This window comes from Ictalurus punctatus, chromosome 25, assembly GCF_001660625.3.
Source record: "Ictalurus punctatus breed USDA103 chromosome 25, Coco_2.0, whole genome shotgun sequence".
NCBI lineage: Eukaryota > Metazoa > Chordata > Actinopteri > Siluriformes > Ictaluridae > Ictalurus > Ictalurus punctatus.
The window spans coordinates 20162641-20182792 of NC_030440.2; the positions used below are offsets into that span (position 1 = coordinate 20162641).

Genomic DNA, 20152 nt, shown 5'->3' on the forward strand with positions numbered 1-20152 from the left:
GTTACCTTTTATTCCCAACATGACCTCAGTCCTCATCAGACGGAGACAAAATCATCACGTGACTGAGGAAAAAAGTCCTCTAAGGCAGGAGAGCATTTTATATTAAACACCGAGGACATCAAACAGTGCTGCACGGGCACAAAGTTATGTTTTATCCAAAATGCTCCACTGTGTGTAAGGGGCGGGGAAAATGTATCTGCAATTTTGGAAGGGGGCGTGCTCCAATCATCACCCCTCCACCACCATGCTTCACAGTTATGCGATGTTTGTGGTGATGTGCTGTGTTTTACTTTTTGCCAAATATGGTCATGTGCATGATGACCAAACATCTCCATCTTGGTCTCATCAGTCCAAAGGATATTGTTCCAGAATTTTTGTGGTTTGTTAAGATGCAATTTTGCAAACCTAAGTTGTGCTGCTCTATTCTTTTGGAAAGAAGGGTTTTTTCCTAGCCACCATGAAAGCCATACTTGATGACAGCATTGTCAGGAAAAAAATATCAAACAACACAAACATTTAATATGCTTAAAAATGAAACTGATGTAGTGTGGGGAAATTTTTGTTGCTTAGTCCATATGTTCAATATTAAGTTGTGATAGATGCGTGTGTTGTATCCGTGTTGGTGATAGTCTGGATTGATTTTAATAGAATGATGTTGAAGTGTGTTCCAAATGCCTTGTTTCTGTTGACCGTAATACTGTGCAGTGTCCAGTCTTCAGAAGGAGTAGTGTGTAGTCACGATCACTTCAGAATGAACTACAGTAAATAATTAGATTCCTGTTCCTCACTGTTCTCTGTTTTAGGTTCCTGTAGTGGTTTAATCTCCACACAGCCCCGGCAGGTCGGCTGAGTCACTACAGTGTTAATAACGGTGTTCACATCTATACTCCACCTCTGTCCTCCAACATGGCTCCTAATCCAGAGCTATCCTACCTGGACCGGGTCATCATGGAGATCATAGAGACGGAACGCCTGTATGTCCAAGATCTGCACAGCATCGTGGAGGTAACGCACAAAAGCTCTCTCTCACACACATTAAAGCACATGCACATTAAAACACTTTAGCACAAACATGTTATAACACACCCATAAACACCCTTATTAATGAAAGCTCAATATTCACATTCAGACACTTGCGTATTTCTCGTCAATAGTACACAAACAGCACGCCAACTATTGTATGTCTACATGTTTTAATGTGACATCGAAATGAGCTGCAACTAATTTGGTGTTAGTAACATATTTTGTCTATCTATGTCTGAAACTTTAGGGACCATGGCTAAAGTGTAGCAAATCCTATAAAAGTGTAAAATCTTTCACATTATTAACCACCTGATTTCAGCAGAATCTCGCTGCATATGAGCTATGAAATGTTCAACTCGATTCCACTTTATTTATGCAGCACTTTTAACAATGGACATTGTCACAGAGCAGTTTTCCAGAAATCCAAATATACAGAGGCAGAGGCAACTATGGTACCCTAAGCCTAACTCCCTTAGATGGCAAGAAACCTTGAGAGGAACCAAACTAAAAAGGGAACCCATCCTCTTCTGGGTATAAATCATCTATCATTCTAACTACTACGCACACAGACACACTGATTAGCTGAATATTGTTGGAAACTGTTGCGTGTATCTGTGTTCAGACACTCTCCTGGAATCAGAAATAAAATCACAATTTATGGCATTTTAAAATAAGACGAATTAAAAAGTTTCCTCTGGTGCTTATGTTCTGTGAACAGAATTAGGGAACCTTATCTGAGGGGATCTCCATCACCAGACATGCAGATGATCACATGACCGTGATGTCACGCTAACCTGCCTTTTTAAATCAGTGTTTGGGGATGGTGTGAAACAGTGTCCTGTGTCTTTGTACACCATGAAACAAACCACGGAAATTATCTGACTGCGGTCACAAGACATTGTCACACCACGCGTCTGTGCCTCAGGTGGTAGAGCGGGTTGTCCACTAATCGTAGGGTTGGCGGTTCGATTCCCGGCCCACGTGACTCCTTGGGCAAGACACTGAACCCCAAGTTGCTCCCGATGGCAAGTTAGCACCTTGCGTGGCAGCTCTGTTACCATTGGTGTGTGAGTGTGTGTGTGTGAATAGCTGCAGACCATTTTACATCACCTCCTAGTGGCAGTTATTCTATTAAACATTAACATAACCGATATTTAAAAAAATATATTTTTTATAGGTTTGACCTTTTATAGGTAATGACCTTTTATAGGTAATGACCTTTTTTTTAAATAATATATGTGATGTATTCAATTCTCATACATGTAGATAGTGTTGTGTTTTAAATAACTGAATAAAATATTACTGTTATGTAATGGTTAGACCATTAGGTTACAGCAATAAACACCAAAAAGCTTGAGTAGGCCAAGTTGCTGAAAATTCATTTTTGTGAATTAATTTAATGTAATTAATGCATGTTGAATGATCTTTATATGTATGTGTGTGTGTGTGTGTGTATATATATATATATATATATATATATATATATATATATATATATATATATATATATATATATATATATATATATATATATAAAATAAAATATATATTTGCGACCGACACTTAGTAGTTCCCACTCAGCGTGGCGCAAGGTCCCTTTCCAGAACCTTCACACTAACTCTTCACACACTTCCTCAGTGGTGGAATGAACTTCCAATCTCAATCCGAACCGCAAAATCTCTCACCATCTTCAGAAAACAGCTATAGACCCACCTCTTCCATGAACACCTAACCAACTCATTAAAAAAAAACAACAACAACAACAACAAAAAAAACATTATATATATTTGCACTTACACCTCTACTCTGTGCACTTTGCTTCTTCTGGAACTCAATTAATGGATCTTGTATGGTAGCACTACTTGTATTGTTCTCTGCTAGATATATCGCTTTGCTTGTACTTTTCTCATTTGTTAGTCGCTTTGGATGAAAGCGTCTGTTAAGTGAATAAATGTAAATATAATAAAAGTTGTATGTGTGTGTGTATATATATATATATATATATATATATATATATATATATATATATATATATATATATATATCAATCACACATAGATCATTAATTATTTTTGCAGATTACTATGATGGTATGAGTTAAGATAAAAAAAAAACAAACAGGTAATGGCCATAACCAGATACTATATGCAAATGATTTGCTATCTCTGATTAATTTAACAGTAGAGCTGGTGTGTGTGTGTATGTGTGTGTGTACGTGTACGTGTACAGGGATACCTTGCCCACATTATAGACACTGCGGATTTACCCATCATACCTGAACAGGTGTGTGCTCTGTTCGGAAACATTGAGGACATCTACGAGTTCAACAGGTCAGAAACATTTAGATATTTATTTAATAGAAATCTGAATTATTGTTATTGGTATGGTAAAGTGGAATAAATATTACAAGGTGTGTGTACAATTTTTTTTTTTTTTTTTTTTTTTTTTTTTTTTTTTTTGTGTGTGTGTGTAATGTGTTTCACATTTTAATCATGATTTTAATTCCAGCTGAATCATCTGTGTTTTACATTGGTCAAGTGGAAGTCAATAACACACACACACACACACCTCTTACTGATCATGAAATGATGACCTTCATTAATGTGAACTGTTGTTGTTAAGTGCGTGAGGTGCTGTTATTACTTACTGTTAATATTTGTGTGTGTGTGTGTGTGTGTGTGGGTGTGTATGTATGCTGATCAGTGAGCTGCTGCAGGAGTTGGATTTGTGTAAAAATGACCCGGTTGCCATCGCCAGGTGTTTTGTACTGAAGGTTGGTTTTTAATCTTCATCTCTGTTTAAAGATTCTATTCATTCATTATATGTATGCGTGCGCATGTGTGGGTGTGCGTGCGCATGTGTAGAGACAGTTCCACAATCATTAAGGGAGTAATTAGCAGCCAGATGTTACTAATGAAATTCACAAGATTAGTTCATCATGAAGAACTGTCACTAGCTCTATAAAAACAGAACTTTTGGCAGTTTGCTGTTCTGGAGCACTCAGGTGTGTGTTTCTACATCATGCCAAGAAGAAAGGACATCAGCCATGACTACACAGAAGAAGGCTGGCTAGGGAAGAAAGCCCTTGTCTCCAAGAAGAAAATGGAGCATGATTCAGGTTTGTCAAATTGCACCTGAACAAACCACAAAAGCTCTGGAACAATATGCTTTGCATTGATGAGACCAAGGTAGAGATGTCTGGTCATCATGCACAGCGCTATGTTGGCAAAAACCAAATGCAGTGTATCACCACATACACTCCATACCCACTGTGAAGCATGGTGGTGGAGGGGTGATGATTTGGGCTTGTTTTGCAGCCACAGGACCGGGGAAACTTCATTGAGACAGCGAGGAACTCCAGTTTATACCAGAAAATACCAGTTTATATCAGATCTGTCCTGCAGCTAAATCTGGGCCAAAACTGGGTCATGCAACAGGACTGTGATTCCAAACACACCAGGAAATCAACATCTGAATGACTAAAGAAGACAAAAATTAAGGTGTTGGAATAGCCAAGTCAAAGTCCAGACCCCAACACTAGTGAGATGCTGTGGTGGGATATTAAGAGAGCTGTGAAAAAATCGAATGCTCTCAAACATCAATGAACTGAAGAACTGTGGGTCAGAATTTCTCCAAAACAACCTGAGAGACTGATAAACTCCTACAGAAAACATTTACTTCAGGTTATTGTTGTTGAAAGTGGTTCTACATCTTACTGAATTATAGGGTGTACTTATTTTTTCCCACCTGGTTTCTGAATGTTGGTTTACTTTTAAAAATAAATGACTACATATTGAAATCTGTTATGTTTATTTTGTTATCTGAGGTTATTTGATTGTTTGTAGAAGTTGGTGAGGACCAAACAATTGTTATTTAGGCCATGATAAATAAAAACATAGAATTGAAGGAGGGTGTGCTTTCTTTTTCCCATTACTGTATCTATCTGTCTAAATGTCACGCCCCTTTCATAAATCCCAGCACTGATATCAGTCCTGCCAAAATTCTACTATCATGTTTGTTTGATTTTGTGACCCGTGGAACAAACACTATAGACCTTGTTTACACCAACATTTATGGCGCTTATAAGGCTGCACTCTGCCTGCACCCCAGATGCTCAGAAAACATCTTTATTATGCTAATCCCAGCATGCAGACCACTTCTAGATGTACTCAACTGCTTCTCAAACAGGTGAGAACCTGGTCTGATGGAACCACTGCATCTCGGATCTCAGCACTTCAGGACTCTTTTGAGTACACAGACTGGGCAGAGAGGCTGCACCATACAATCACATGAATGATTTGGAAGAATACACTTCAGTGACCGGCTACATTAGCAAGTGCATAGACTCGCTAATAGGTCCGACAGTGCAGCTTTCGGCATAGCAAGGATCAAGTTGTATCAGGCCATCCGAGAGGTAAAGCATAATGAACAAATGTGCACAAAGAATCCATGGTCACTTCCTACACATCAAGGACACACAGCATATGTGGCAAGGTATTTAGGCCATCACAGAATACAAAGCTCCATCACTTGTCTGCAATGGTGATGCCTCACTCCAAGTTGCATTGAATGATTTCTATGCGCAGTTTGAAGCACAGAACAGTGGACATCAGAAAAATCTGTACTTTATGTAGTCCTCTGTATATTGTGTGCCACTGTATTGTTATATGTTGCCCCATGGTCCTGGGGAACAGCACTGTTCAAATGTATTCAGGTTAGATCAAGGAATGACAGAAACCCCACTTGATTAATTCTTAGTACTGTATCTGAAACTGTGTAATTATCAGTGTAATTATGACCAAGCAGTATGAGGTCAAATCAGGGGTGGCAGAACCTGAATTTGTAATGCTTGGGGGGAAATGTGTAAATATGATGTTGAAAAGTTTCAGTGCAAATCTTAGAATAAAGCTTAGATGGGTATTGCACTTATGACTGAATATTACGCATATTGAGGAATATTGCACATGGGGATTAGCGGTTAGCCTGATCATAGTGTTGTTCGGCTGTATCCTTACTTGAGTTCTGAGTTATTTCCGCTGGCTCATCTCTGATTTGTAATGCCACCTTTCCTTGACATGAAATCAAATTAAATATCACTGTTACCTGTTTAATTAGCTGCTATAAGTGACTACTTGATTTGTAGCCAACTTTTTTTTTCCTGAATTCCTCAACCTGAATTTTTGACTGCTTGAATTTTTTAACATGGATTTTTATTACCTGAAGTACGGACGACATTGCTCTCTGGGTCCCGGCCATGGAGGCATTGTCGGCATTTGAATCTTTGCAAGATAGGGCAAATGCTTTTCTGTTGCACCACTTGGGAGCTACCTGAAGTTTTAAAAACTTGTGTTTCAAAATATAAAATGAGCATTACAAGCATTAGAAATGCAGGTTATGCTGACTCTGAATTTACTTTAAAAACAAAAGGAAATGAGATAATTCAACATTTCTGATTAGCTGTAAACAATGTGATATGTACCTTTTAATGATGATCAGCACAACTAGCATGGAGGAGCTAATGCTAGTGGCTAATGGGAAATGAGGTGAACTGATTTAGTCTGCACTACATCCATGTGTAAATCCGCTGCTAACGTTGTGTTTATTTCTGTTAGAGTGATTACTTTGAGATCTACACACAGTACTGCACCAACTACCCAAAGTAAGTGAAAACATCAAACACTAACAATGCTTTTAGTGGTGTGTGTATGTTTTTACAATTCTGAACTGTAATTAGGAATAGGATTGTGTACTATTGTGTGTGTATATTTTATTTTACTAGCTCGGTGGCTGCGCTAACAGAATGTATGAGAAATAAAACACTGCTGAAGTTTTTCATGGAGAGACAGGAAGCTCTGAAACACCCACTTCCTCTCGGCTCATATCTTCTCAAACCTGTACAAAGAATACTGAAATATCATCTGCTCTTACAGGTGTGACAGACGTGTATGTGTGTGTGTGTGTGTGTATAAAATATATATATATATATATACACTTTAGATATTTATTTATTTATTTTAGATATCTATATGTGTGTGTGTGTGTGTGTGTGTGTGTGTGTGTGTGTGTGTATATATATATGTATGTGTGTTTAACATATAATGTTTATACATGATTCGTTTGTTTAGGAGATAGCGAAGCACTTTGATCCTGATGAAGATGGTTATGATGTGGTGGAGGAGGCCATTAAAACCATGACTGAAGTAGCCTGGTACATAAACACCATGAAAAGAAAACATGAACATGCAGTCCGTCTACAGGTTATTACACACACACACACACACACACACACACACACACACATTATGCACTATGTATTTATGATAAACATGCAGATACCCTTCTATTTGTTTGAATGATGCAGTCATTTAGGTTGAATGGCCCTGACTGAGAATCCATTATTATATTTTTATACTCATTTGTGGTTCAAATTAATTTAAAAAGTAATATTGTTTTATTGATTTTTGTGATTTTTAGGAAGTGCAGTCGTTGCTGATTAACTGGCGTGGTCCTGACTTAACCACGTATGGTGAACTCGTTCTGGAGGGAACCTTCCGCTTTCATCACACAAAAAACAACAGAACCCTCTTCCTGTTTGAGCGGGTTCTACTCATCACCAAACGACGTAGTGAGAACTTCATCTACAAAACACACATCTCTGTAAGACACACACGAACATCTGCACAACATACACACATACACAAACAGTGAGTTATGAACTTTAGGATGATGATAAATTAAATCATTAGCACAAATGCATGTGTGTGTTTATTAATATGTATGATATACTCATATAATATACTCAGTTCTTTTATTTGTATAGTGTTCAACACTGATGCTTATGGAGGGAGCAAAGGACTCGCTGTGTTTCAGCGTTACACACTACAAGCATCCTAAACAACCTCACACAGTGCAGGTGACTTCTGATGTCTGATGCATTTTTAAAAATGGACAACACTAAGCTATTGACTTTGTGCTCAGCTTTGATTAATGATGATAATTTGGTAGACTAAAGCTTACATTAATTAGAACAATAATTAGTTCTTTTGTGGTTCTGTTTCTGTCAGGATTTACATTGATCATGACTGAATTAATTGGATCATGTGAGTTAATTAATTAGTTCTTTAATTAGATAAGTGAATTGCCATCATCTCTCTCAGGCCAGAACAATGGAGGAGAAGAAACTCTGGACTCATCACATCAAACGACTCATTTTAGAAAATCATCACACAATCATTCCACAGAAGGTGCTGTAGCATAATCCTGATGTTATAATGTTATAATAATGATATAATCAAACACACACAAACACAGCTTGATCTTTAATTTACTGCTGTTTCTGTTTCAGGCTAAAGAGGTGATTTTAGAAATGGATCCAATGTGTGAGTTTTTACACTCTAAATGTGCATACATGAAATGATGTTAAGACATTTACTGATCTGTTAAACTAATTAATCGATAAATTTGAACGGTTAGCTGGTATATAATCCTGGGGCCTGATTTTTCAACTGTGAATGCATAGTTCTGTGTGTAAACCATGCTTATGCACCACCGGAGTGATAAAGCCTCTGAAAATGATCTAGATGTTATTAGACATTTCACCAGTACATATCTCCATAGCAAATGATACCATGTCAAAAATATATCCAAACACAAAATGCAAACGGATGCCACGGTTTGATGATAAATGCAAGATGGCTATAAAAGAACGGAAGAAGGTTGAAAGATTATTCTTCAGAAGGCCAACAAGTGAAAATCTTGTTAAGGTTGAAATAAGTAGGGCACAAGCTCGAAGAATAATAAATGAAGCTAAAAGAAAAAGTTGGAGATAATTTGTATGTCTGACATCAAGTATCTCAAAAAAAAGGTCTGGAATCTGAAGGGCAGGAATGGAGCTCAAATTCAACATATTATTTAGACACTATTCTAACTTCAAAACAAGTGATTGTGAATACCCTTGCAGAAACTTTTGAAAAGAACTTCTCCATTAGAAATGGCCTTAATACCTTCCAAGTTTTCTATCTAATAACAAGGAGCCTTATCTGATCTGTTCACAATGGAAGAATTGACATGAGCCATAAACGGAACACATGAAATGGCAGTAGGACCAGATGATATCCACTACCAGTTTTTTTTTTGTTTTTTCCTCACATTGTCCTGTCTTTACTGTTAAAACTTTTTAACTCTATTTGGATATCAGGGAATATTCCACACTCGCTTTGAAAGAAGAAATAATCATTCCCATACCAAAAGCAGGAAAAGATCACAATGACCACAACGTGTAGTATGGATCCTGGAATCACAGCATCTTTCAAGTAAAGTTCAGTGTGGCTTCAGAAAAGGAAGAAGTACTGTCGATCACCTCATCAGCCTTGAAAACTACGTATGAGATGCTTTCATCAGAAAAGATCATGCAGTAGCTTTTTTTTTCACTTTGACAAAGCTTATGACACCACTTGGAAGTTCAGTATTTTAAAGGATTGATATCAGCTTGGTTTTAGAGGACACACCCATTTTTATTGCTATTTTTTTATCAAACAGACATCTGACCCACATAAACAAGAGCTAGGACTAGTTACACCTTTTAGTATCAAAATCAACGGCATCGCAACAGCCGGTTACTGCAATCCTAATAAGTATTAAATGGTTTAAACATTTCAAAGAGCAGAACTGTTTGTTTGAATTTTTGCCAGCTGCGCGCTCTCCACCTTGATCCATAGATATTCCTGGATGGTGAACACATCAAAGGGGTTAAGGAAACCAAATCCCTTGGAATAACTCTTTACTGTAAACCAAGTTATATCCCTTAAATAAAAATTTTAAAAAAGATAAATGTCTTAAAGCCATGAACATTTTAAAGGTTTTAGCTAAAATCAGATGGGGTGCAGAAAGTTCAGTTCTTTTAAATCTCTACAGAACCCTAATTCAATCACGCCTGGATTATGGATGTATGTATGTGTATGGATCAGCCAGGAAATCGTATATCTGTCTCTTGGACACAGTACATAATCCAGGCATACGACTGACTTTAGGGGCATTTAGAACGTCACCAACCCTAAGTTTGTTTGTAGAAGTAAATTAAATTTCTCTGGAGATTAGACGCCTCAAACAAGCCCTACAATATACAACAAAGCTGAAAACAGCTCAAGCACCCCTGGTGCAACTAAGGAAGCCCTTGTTTAGTTGCATCAGGTGTGTTTGAGACAACACCTGTTCTGCATATTTGTGCTGTTGTGAGGGATTGTGTTCAGGGCGTTGAATAATTTTGGTACTGGAGAAGTCATTATAAGTTGCATTATAAGTTGCAAGAGCTGACTATGGGAGAAAATCAAGCTATTTTGAAGCTGAGATATAAGGGGACATCAGAGGCATAGTGACAAGGATTGGACATAGCCAATACAACAATTTGGAATGATCTGAAAAAGAAAGAAACCACTGGTATACTGAGTAACAGACGGGGAATGGGTCTGCCAAGGAAGTTGTGAAGAAAAACCCAAAAACAACAGTCAATGACAACACTAACAACCTCCACAGGGTAGGGGTGAAGGTACCACAATCCAAGATTCGAAGAAGACTTCAAGAGAAGAAATATAGAGGACAAGGTGCAAAACACTCTTCAGCAGTAAGAATCAGAAAGCCAGATTGGTATCGACAAAGAAATACAGAGATGACCCACAAAAGTTCTGGAGCAAAGTTTATGTACTGATGAGACCAAGATGAACCTCTACCCAAGTGATGGAAAGGCCAAAGTGTGGAGAAAGAAGGGATCTGCTCATGATCCAGAACATGCAAGCTGATCTGTGAAACATGGTGGAGGTAGTGTCATAGCTTGGGCTTGCATGACTGCTTCTGGAACATTCTCACTAATCTTTATTGGTGAATGAACTCATGATGGTAGCAGCAGAATGAATTCAGAAGTTTACAGGAACATTTTGTCTGCAGATTTACAGAGAAATGCATCCAAATGAATGAGGAGGAACTTCATCATGCAGCAAGACAACGATCCAAAACACACTTCCACCTCAACGCAGGACTTCATCAGGGGGAAAGTGGAAGGTTTTGGACCAGACAAGTTAATCACCAGACCTTACCCATCTGATCAGCATCTCACCTCCTGAAGAGGAGACTGAAGGGAGAAACCCCCTGGGAAAAAAACAACTATTTCACAAATGAAGAAACCAACAGTTTGGTGTGAATGAGTTGCAGGCTTGATGTATAGCCCAAAGACAGTTTTGGAGGGGACTGTATTTATTAGACAACCTACTTGTAAAAGTGCCAAGTAAGCAATTTTTTTGTTCAACTTCATGCAATATTATTCTTACTTCCTTGTTGAAGTTCATCTTGGACCCTTTGACATGCTCCAATTCATCTGAAACAAGCAGCACCCTGACCAGGCTACTGTGATTTTTAAAGGGAAGTTGTTTACCATATATGGCAATTTGAGGGTGTTTATTTGCATAGTGTGGCTGTGAACGAGAACATTAATTTAGAATGTGTGAAATTCCTTAATGGCCATCGTGTACAGCTGTTTGTATGTACGTCTGATAAGTACCAATTTTCTTGTGCATACGGGCGGCTCATATACAATTTTAGTACTTGTTTATGCATGCTTTGATAAATGAGACCCCTAGTGTCTGTTTAAATATAGATGTGTTTTTGTGTCACACAGATCAGAAGTACAGATTTAACTGTGAGAGGAAAAAGAAAACACAGTCTGATGATTTCACAGACACTCGTCAGTCAGGTTTCTGTTCTTTTCTCTATAATCACAGTAACACACACCATGAACATAATTTATGTATCTATGCATATTTTATATATAAGAATATTATATATATGAATATTCAGTGAAGTTTTGTGTTTGCTTATTTTCAGAATTAACCAAACAGATGCTGAAAAACAACAAAGGTAAATTAACTAACTTTTTTCAATAAGGAAAAACTTAATTTACAGTTTATTACTATTAATGTTATGATATATTTTCAATAGTCTATTTTTTTAATCCTTTAATATTTTCTGTGTAAATATTTGTGTAATTTTGATTCTGTTTATCTGATTCTTTTTCTGATTATGATTTTCTGATTTTTAAAAAATCTTTTTCTCTTGATCTGATTGGCTGCTTGTGTTTTAATGGAACTGCAGCCATACTTAAGGTAAGAAAATAAATTTTACACTATTTCAAACTGTTCTGGGGAATTTGAATATTACAGACAACATTGGAGCTTCAACAGCAGTTCGCTGAAAATTAGAACAAAATATTATTATTTGTCAGTTTAAACACTTGTTTTGTGTAAAATGCTCAAACACCAGGAATCCTTCCAGCTTTGTTAAATTTCAGCCTGAATCAAACTTGAAAATATCTTGATCATCATGATTGGAGTAAGCGGTTGTAGTCCACTCTGTCCATTGCTGTACTCCTCATAGGTCTTAGGCTCTGCCTACATTGTTACTTGTTTAGACTCCGTTTCAGTTGCTCTGTGTGCTCAGTGAAAGGCATATGTACGTGTTTCTTACTGTTTTACTGTTAATGTTTGTTTTGCTTTTTTTCTCTTGGGTCACTGTTTCATTTTTGTATTTAAATTGTACTTTTTGCTCCATACTGAGCAAAGGCCGTTCTGAAAGAATCTGAGCTCTTAAATTTGACAACCTTTTAATGAAGTTTCAGTGCTATTTGATTCTCATTGAGGACTCCAGTGATGACTGTTTGAACTTCATTGTTGTAATGTGTGTGTTTAAACTCCGGTGTGGGTGGGGCAGCACTCGGTCAGTGAAGGAGAACTGCGAGAAAACCTTATCGCTCTGGGCTCCACCTCAGGCAAGTCACTGGTTCTGAGTGCGGAGGACAGACGGCTGTGTTGCACTAACAGAGAGGATGCTGTACACTGTGAGCTTCAGGATGAGGAAGAGAAAGGAAGCGAATCAGATGATGTGATAACAGAGGATTTTAGTAGCTCCATGATTTCCTGTTGGAGCTTCAGGGCTAAAGCCCTGCTGAAGCTCGACATGGTGAGATGTTTATTAGAGTCCGAGCTGCATGACCTCATGCTCTACTAACACACTGAACACTGCTGTGATGAGTTTGTGTTAAAAGTGTGTGTGACAGTGTAAAGGGCTTTAAAACACCTGTAGGAAGCATACTTGCTTTTTCATGGTGGACCTCAAACAGCAGGAACACTGAAGATATTCTTCTCTTTTTCTTCGACCTTTTTCTAGTTCTGCTGCATTTTATTGGCTGATATCTGAAGTGCAGTCATGTTCTTGAATGTGGATTTTACTTTCAGATTTAACTTCTGATGAATGCAGAAAAAAAACAGCCCAAAATGCTTTGTCTGATCAGCTTCATTCCTGTATCAACACTAACACATTCTACAGCTACGCTAATGCAGAAGTCACACCTACAGCTCTTCAGGAGAACTGCTGTCATTTGCACTGCACCTAGTTTACTGACTCCACCCCTACATTTGACTGACCCCACCCTCTCAGTTCACTGACATTTGTGATATTTATTTATTGTTGGTTTGTCATTCACTGACCACTAAACCTTATTGAGGTTTTGCTTTTTGTAAAACTACTGATCTTTCAATCTTTAATGATAATTTATAACCAGGCTTAACATTTGTGCATCAGGATGAAGAGTGGCAAGGACACAGAGAGACACAACTGTCACAGCAGGAGGAGGGACAGGTGTGTGAGGATCCAAACACAAATAAGGTCAGATAATCACCATGTTCTAACTAACACACTCTGTGTGTATGTCTACATGTGTCTTTTGTTTTATTTTTCATTCATTTGAAGTGGAGATGTTTTGTTTTTGGGTTTTCTCTCTGTTCATCCAAGGTACTTGTTGACAATTTTGTATAAATCCGACAAGCATTTGACTAGTTCTCGCAATATCACACCATCATAAACAGCAGATGAACTGATTAGATTGTGGAATTAACCCAAAAAGGTTGAAGGTTCAAATGTATAAAATGATTTTTCTTCATTAGCTTCATTCTTAGAGAGATGCTACTTACAAGTACATGTTCAGGAACCCTATTTTGGCTAGCTATGATTTTTGCCAACAGTCCAGTTAAATTAAATTTTATTTGTATAGAACTTTAAACAATGCCACAAAGCAGCTTTACAGAAATCTGGATACAGATATAGATTTATATTGATCCAGAATGAGCAAGCCAGAGGCGACAGTTCCAAGGAAAATCATCCTGAGGAAGAAACTTTGAGAGGAACATGACTCAAAAGGGAACCCATCCTCATCTGGTGACACCAGATAGTGTGACTGAGTCATTACTCATTCGCAGCTGTATACCACAGATTCACTCAGTGCTACGAGTGTTGAAAGAATTTTCGGTATGAGCATCAGGGTAATTTTTTATTTCATTAGTTTTAGCTTTAAGTCTAAAGTGTCCAGGTGAAGTTATCCACTATATAATGAATGAGACTTGAGCACAGTTTTTAGCAAGTGCAATCATTAGGTTATCCAATTGAGACCATCCACACCCATATTTAGGGTATCTGTGTGGAACCTTCCACAGCAACCTCACGGCAAACTCAAGGGTATCCTTGCAATATGTAATATGTAGGTCAACAGAGAGATGGGGAGAAATAAAACAGATTATTCTGTATGCTCTTGTCCTATAGTGGGTTAAGAAGATGTGCATTGTGTGCAGAGTGCAAACAGGGACTCCAGCAAGATTAGCCATGACAGCATAACTATAAGTGCGAGCCAGAAGGTAATTGGGGAAGGGGGAGGAGTGGGCGGAGCCAAACCTGTCCATGAACCTTCATCTATGCCTTGACCCAAGACAAAAGATGTTAACAAAAAGATTGCCTGAAACACTGAGACTGTGTCTGAGTCCCAAACACTACTTGGAAGGCTGTTCCATAACTGTACAGCAGCCTTCCCCCTGCTGTAGCCTTCGCTATTCAAGGTACTAATAAAGAGCCTGCAGCTGTTGATCGACGTAGGCATGGCGGATCATAAAATTCCAAAAGTTTGCTTAGATACTGTGGTGCGAGACCATTTAGTGCTTTATATATTAATAGTATTATTTTATAATCAGTGTGAAATTTTACTGGGAGCCAATGCAGTGTTGATAAGATCGGGGTGATGTGGTTGTATCTTCTGGTTCTAGTTAGGACTCTAACAGCTGCATACTCGACTAACTGGAGTTTGTTTATGCTCCTACTGGAACATCCAGACAGTAAGGCATTACAATAATCTAATCTAGAGGTGACGAAAGCATGAATGAAAATTTTCATTTTGCATCTTGTAGTGACATTATACACTATATGGCCAAAAGTATGTGCACACCAGACCATCACGTCCATAGGTGTTTCTTCCCCAATTTTTTTCCTGCAATGTTGGAAGCACACGATTGTATATCCAGGGTTGGGAGGGTTACTTAAAAATGTATTCCGATACAGTTACAAATTACTTCATAAAAAAAATGTCGTCAGTAACGTAATCCAACTAAAGTAATGTAATCTGATTATTTTTGGATTACTTCAAGGTCACATATGTAAATAAACTCAATAAAAAAGCAATATGACCTCAAATACTTTTTTGTGGAGTTTATTTTTGAGCTTAAAACATGTTCAATGTTTGGATTTATTTTAATAAAATAAATAAATTTGTTGCTCATGTGAGTCACAACTGGTGAGAGAGAACCAGAACTATAATCATGCAGCTGTCTATATTGTGTTATGTCAAAAGCAGGGCTCCAGACAAAAAAATCTATTAAGGAGCCATTGGAGCCAAAAAAAAAAAAGGCACCAAATGACTAAGTGCCACATAAGAATGAACTTGCATTTAAAATGTTTAAAACACTTACTTTCAGTCATCCTGTCATGTGTGTACGCCTGGCCTCCTTTTACAAGGTCAGCAGTAGAGCTGCAACAACTAATCGATAAAATCGATAATAATTGATTATGAAAATTGTTTATGAACATTTTATATTAAACACCACGGAGAAGATAACACTTTATAAAGTCGAGTTTGTGTAGCACGGAAACACAACAGTGATGCTGTTGCGAGTTGCTTAAAAGGTTCACTTTAATTGAAGTTTATTGTCATTATATGCTGTAGCAGTGTAACTTCTATCGTTTATTATAACAGAAGTGATGTGTTAGTAACGAGGCCGCGTTTTGCTCCTCACGCATGGTGTGATACAGAGTGGGAGTGCAAGTAAGATCTGTAACGTCTAATTAAAACACTATGATCAAAAGTAAACAGAATTAAAATAATAGGTCTAAAGGCAGTGAGTAACAGAAACCACAAGGTGCGGTGAAAGTGAGTTTTTATTATGAATTTAGGACGGTAGTTTAATTCTGTGCTTTTTGTGCATCCATAAAAAGCAATGCATATATACAATTTTTTATTTATATATATATATATATATATATATATATATATATATATATATATATATATATAATATAATATAATATAATATAATATAATATAATTTATGCATAATTTTTTATGGATGCCCAAGAAGCACAGAATTCAACTACAGTTATAAATTAATAATATATATTCTGGTGTGTGTGTGTATTGGGGTCTTTTTAGTCTTATGTAATTGGACAAACAAGTTGTTTAAAGTTTTAGACTGACGTTTATATTTGTAACACTCAGTTTGTGGATTTTATTTAAAATACAAGAAAAAATGGCACTGAAAGTTTGCCCCCCCCCCATTCGATTAATCGATTAATAGAAAAAATAATCAGCCAACTAATCGATTATGAAAGTAAACGTTAGTTGCAGCCCTAGTCAGCATTTTCATCCAAGTTCACTTAAAGTGGGAACTGAACGTCTTTTCCCACTTGAGAACTATATGAAGTCAGAAAGAATTGTTCTTTACACAGAATTTGAGCCGGTGTCACTGACCATAAATATGTCCGCATCACTTGGCCACTGAGTGGAGTTTGGCCTCCTCCTCTATGTTTTGGGCGGTTGTGGTTCAGGTGGTAGAGCGGGTTGTCCACTAATCGTAGGGTTGGAGGTTCGATTCCCGCCCGACATGACTCCACATACCGAAGTGTCACTGGGCAAGACACTGAACCCAAAGTTGCACCCGATGGCAAGTTAGCGCCTTGTATGGTAACTCTGATACCGTGTGTGTGAATGGGTGAATGAGACAGTGTAAAGTGCTTTGGATAAAAGCTCTATATAAGAGTAGACCATTTACCATTGATGGGCTGTCTGTGCTGATCCTGATCAAGTCGTCCAAGGTTGAATTGCATACTTCTGATTTGATCTTGTTTTGAGCTCAAAGGCCACGTTCACACCGAGCAGCCAAAATCAGTAGGACAAGCAATATCTCAACTAGAAGCATTCTGCTCAGAGCACATGCTGTGTCATTGTCACACGTCTTCCACACATCCAGTCAATTCTTCTTCATTGGTAATATCTGAGAGGTAAATTTGGTGAAATGCGGCTCTTCACATGCAATCATATATGCAGTGTTGAATTTTATTTTAGCTCCTTCCATTCGGTCTGGTCGTGTAGTTCACATGCACGAGACACTGCTTGTACTAACAGTGTTTTTTGTGGAGCACTCTGCGTTAACATAGTCACCAGCTTTTTTTATGCTTTTGACTTTTTTTTTCTAAGTGTCTTCCTTGAAATGGTTCGTTTTGCTAATGAAATCCGTTTTCCTGCTATTTCTGTGCCCACTTTGGAACAAAAGTCACAAAACGTTTTCTGTGTGCGATGATCACACCTGAGCCATACAAACTCTGAAAATGATCCTCTGTGTCTCTGTCTTTTTTCCCTCTTGCTCTCGTGCTGGCACAACTGGAGTCTGCTTTTTTTATCACCAGGTGTGGCATTCCCATTGGTGTTCGATGGAGATGAGGCTTGTTTGGAAAATGTCTGATTTGTTTTGTTTTGACATGTCTTTCTGAGGCGGAAAGCTGATCCTTGCTTTCCCCCGTGTGTATTTTGGCGCTCTGTTTGAATTTGCACAGTGAAACTGCTCCCCCCCCCCCACTGAAAGCTCATGCACAGTGTCTCATTTTATTACATCAACACAACATATTATGTGACGGGTTAGTCCTCACAGAACACGCAATTAAAAAGACATCACATGAAAATTTAAAAAATCATAACGTGTAAATTTATATGGTCTCAGCAAAAGTATAATTCACAAATTTATATTTTTGGTCGACCATTTTAGGTGCAGTCTGGAGTCATGCAAAAGTTTAATTTCTTTGGTTTTAAATGTAAAAAAAAATTAATCCTGATAGTATTCCAATTCTTTACAAAATATACTTGTACTCTGTTTTTTGATGTAACTGTAATGGATTACAGTTACTAGTTTTTTGTTTCTTGATTACATAATGCCGTTACATGTGTTCCATTATTCCCCAAGCCTGTGTATAGGATATCTTGGTTCACGGTAGAATTTCCCTTCAGTGGAACTAAGAGGCCCAAACATGTTCCAGCATGACAATGCCCCTGTGCACAAAGGTGAACTCCATGAAAATGTGGTGTGTTAAGGTTGGAGTGAAAGATCTTGAGTTCTGCCCTCAACCCCTCTGAAAACATTTGGGGTGAATTAGAATGCCAACTGTGCCCCAGGACTTTTTGCCAGACATCAGTACCTAACCTTATCAATGCTTTTGTGGCTGAACAGGCAAATCCCCACAGCCATACTCCAAAATCTAGTGGAAAGTCTTCCAAGAAGAGTGGAGCTTATTATAACAGGAAAGTGGGGACTAAATCTTTATATGGAATTATCACTGTAACCAGGAGAAGAACTGATTTATATTTTGGAATTGATGCAAACAAAAGGGTCAAGGTCACAGCAAGGTCAAATGTTTGAATTATTTTTTCTTTAATAGCTTACTTCCTGTTTTAAATATATTTTAAGGGTATTTCTAGTATGCAAATTAGTAACAAGAAGGACTAGACTTGACAGTGGATGCATCTCTATCGATGCCACTGGCATTATGTTTTACTTTTTTATTTATTTAATATTTAATCGAATCCCTTTTGAGATTTTTGAAGCTGTTGTATTTGTTGAATTGCAGGCTTCACCCAGCCTATTACAGTTCCAGAATAACACAACAGAACTTGGATCTGCAAAGGGATTACAATCCATGTCTGATTGTGAAGAAGCCGAATTCAGGCACAGTGTTTATCATGCAAGCACTGTGGAGGGAACTGACCGATATGAGGTAAAAGCAGAAATTGGGCTGAATCAGGATGGACAGTCATCAGAAGAGGAAGTGGAGGGGGACTGTGCAGAAAGTGAGAATCACTCCATCCTTCCATCGTCTGTTCTCAGTAAAGCAAGTGTCATTGCTGAACATTTTATTGCTAATGCTCGCCGCAGTAGTGCAGCACCAGATGAGCTTCGGTCTCCTCAGCGAATTCAACAGGAAGTAACATCAAGCAAAATTGCAACTGCTAATTTTAACCCCCTGTCCCCAAGAGAGGAGATGGTGTCTGGATCAGATCGACATGTCTGTAGAAGGAGAGATTCAATTTTGTCCAAACAGGAACAGCTGCTCATTGATAAGGTCAGGAACTACTATGAAAATGCTGAGCAACAGGATGCAGGTTTCAGCTTGAAGCGCAGAGAAAGTCTGACGTACATCCCGAGTGGGTTAGTGCGGACTTCTGTCAGCCACTTTAACAAAATCCCTCATGCTGACCATCGGATTAAACCTCCAAACACAGAAACATCGTTAGTGACATCATCACCTGCTAGTTCTGATATCGACACTAAACCTGATGATAAACTCGGAGACCTGTTCAGCACAGAGGTTGATTACTCTGTGAGCCACAAATCGGAAGATTTTTCAGAGGAATGTTTCCGTTCATCAGCAGAAATGATTAAAATTTGGCAGGAAATGGAGAAAGAGGTCGACAGCTCACTGAGAGAAAATAAGTTCAGAGCTATGTCACAATTCAGAGGACCAAGTTCAGTTATCCAAAGTTTCAGTAGAAACACAGAAGATCAAGTTAAACAACAAGAACTGATGGCCACTGACGATCTCGGCATTATTACAGAGGAATCGCCAGTCAAGGTGAAACATACATTATACCATTAATATTATACAGGAAAAGTGTGTGGATGTGTTTTATACTTTTAATTTTTATAAACTTTTCTGGATTAATTGA

General features: G+C 37.9%; 1 protein-coding gene across 3 annotated transcripts in view; it reads left to right on the top strand.

Moving 5' to 3' along the window:
• LOC108257666 (pleckstrin homology domain-containing family G member 3) overlaps positions 1-20152 on the top strand; it is a 39734-nt gene that overhangs the window by 12199 nt on the left and 7383 nt on the right. For 2 of the 3 annotated variants that reach the window (XM_017455587.3, XM_053675739.1), the window contains exons 3-17: positions 804-1005; positions 3253-3353; positions 3727-3796; positions 6636-6682; positions 6803-6953; positions 7149-7280; positions 7498-7680; positions 7844-7936; positions 8181-8267; positions 8369-8402; positions 11690-11764; positions 11896-11928; positions 12163-12173; positions 13648-13731; positions 19057-20058. In XM_017455587.3, the coding sequence (XP_017311076.1) occupies positions 907-1005; positions 3253-3353; positions 3727-3796; positions 6636-6682; positions 6803-6953; positions 7149-7280; positions 7498-7680; positions 7844-7936; positions 8181-8267; positions 8369-8402; positions 11690-11764; positions 11896-11928; positions 12163-12173; positions 13648-13731; positions 19057-20058 (2202 nt within the window). In that variant the 5' untranslated portion in view covers positions 804-906. The remainder of the gene's footprint in view (positions 1-803; positions 1006-3252; positions 3354-3726; positions 3797-6635; positions 6683-6802; positions 6954-7148; positions 7281-7497; positions 7681-7843; positions 7937-8180; positions 8268-8368; positions 8403-11689; positions 11765-11895; positions 11929-12162; positions 12174-13647; positions 13732-19056; positions 20059-20152) is intronic. The other variant, XM_047150913.2, reaches the window with a different exon arrangement.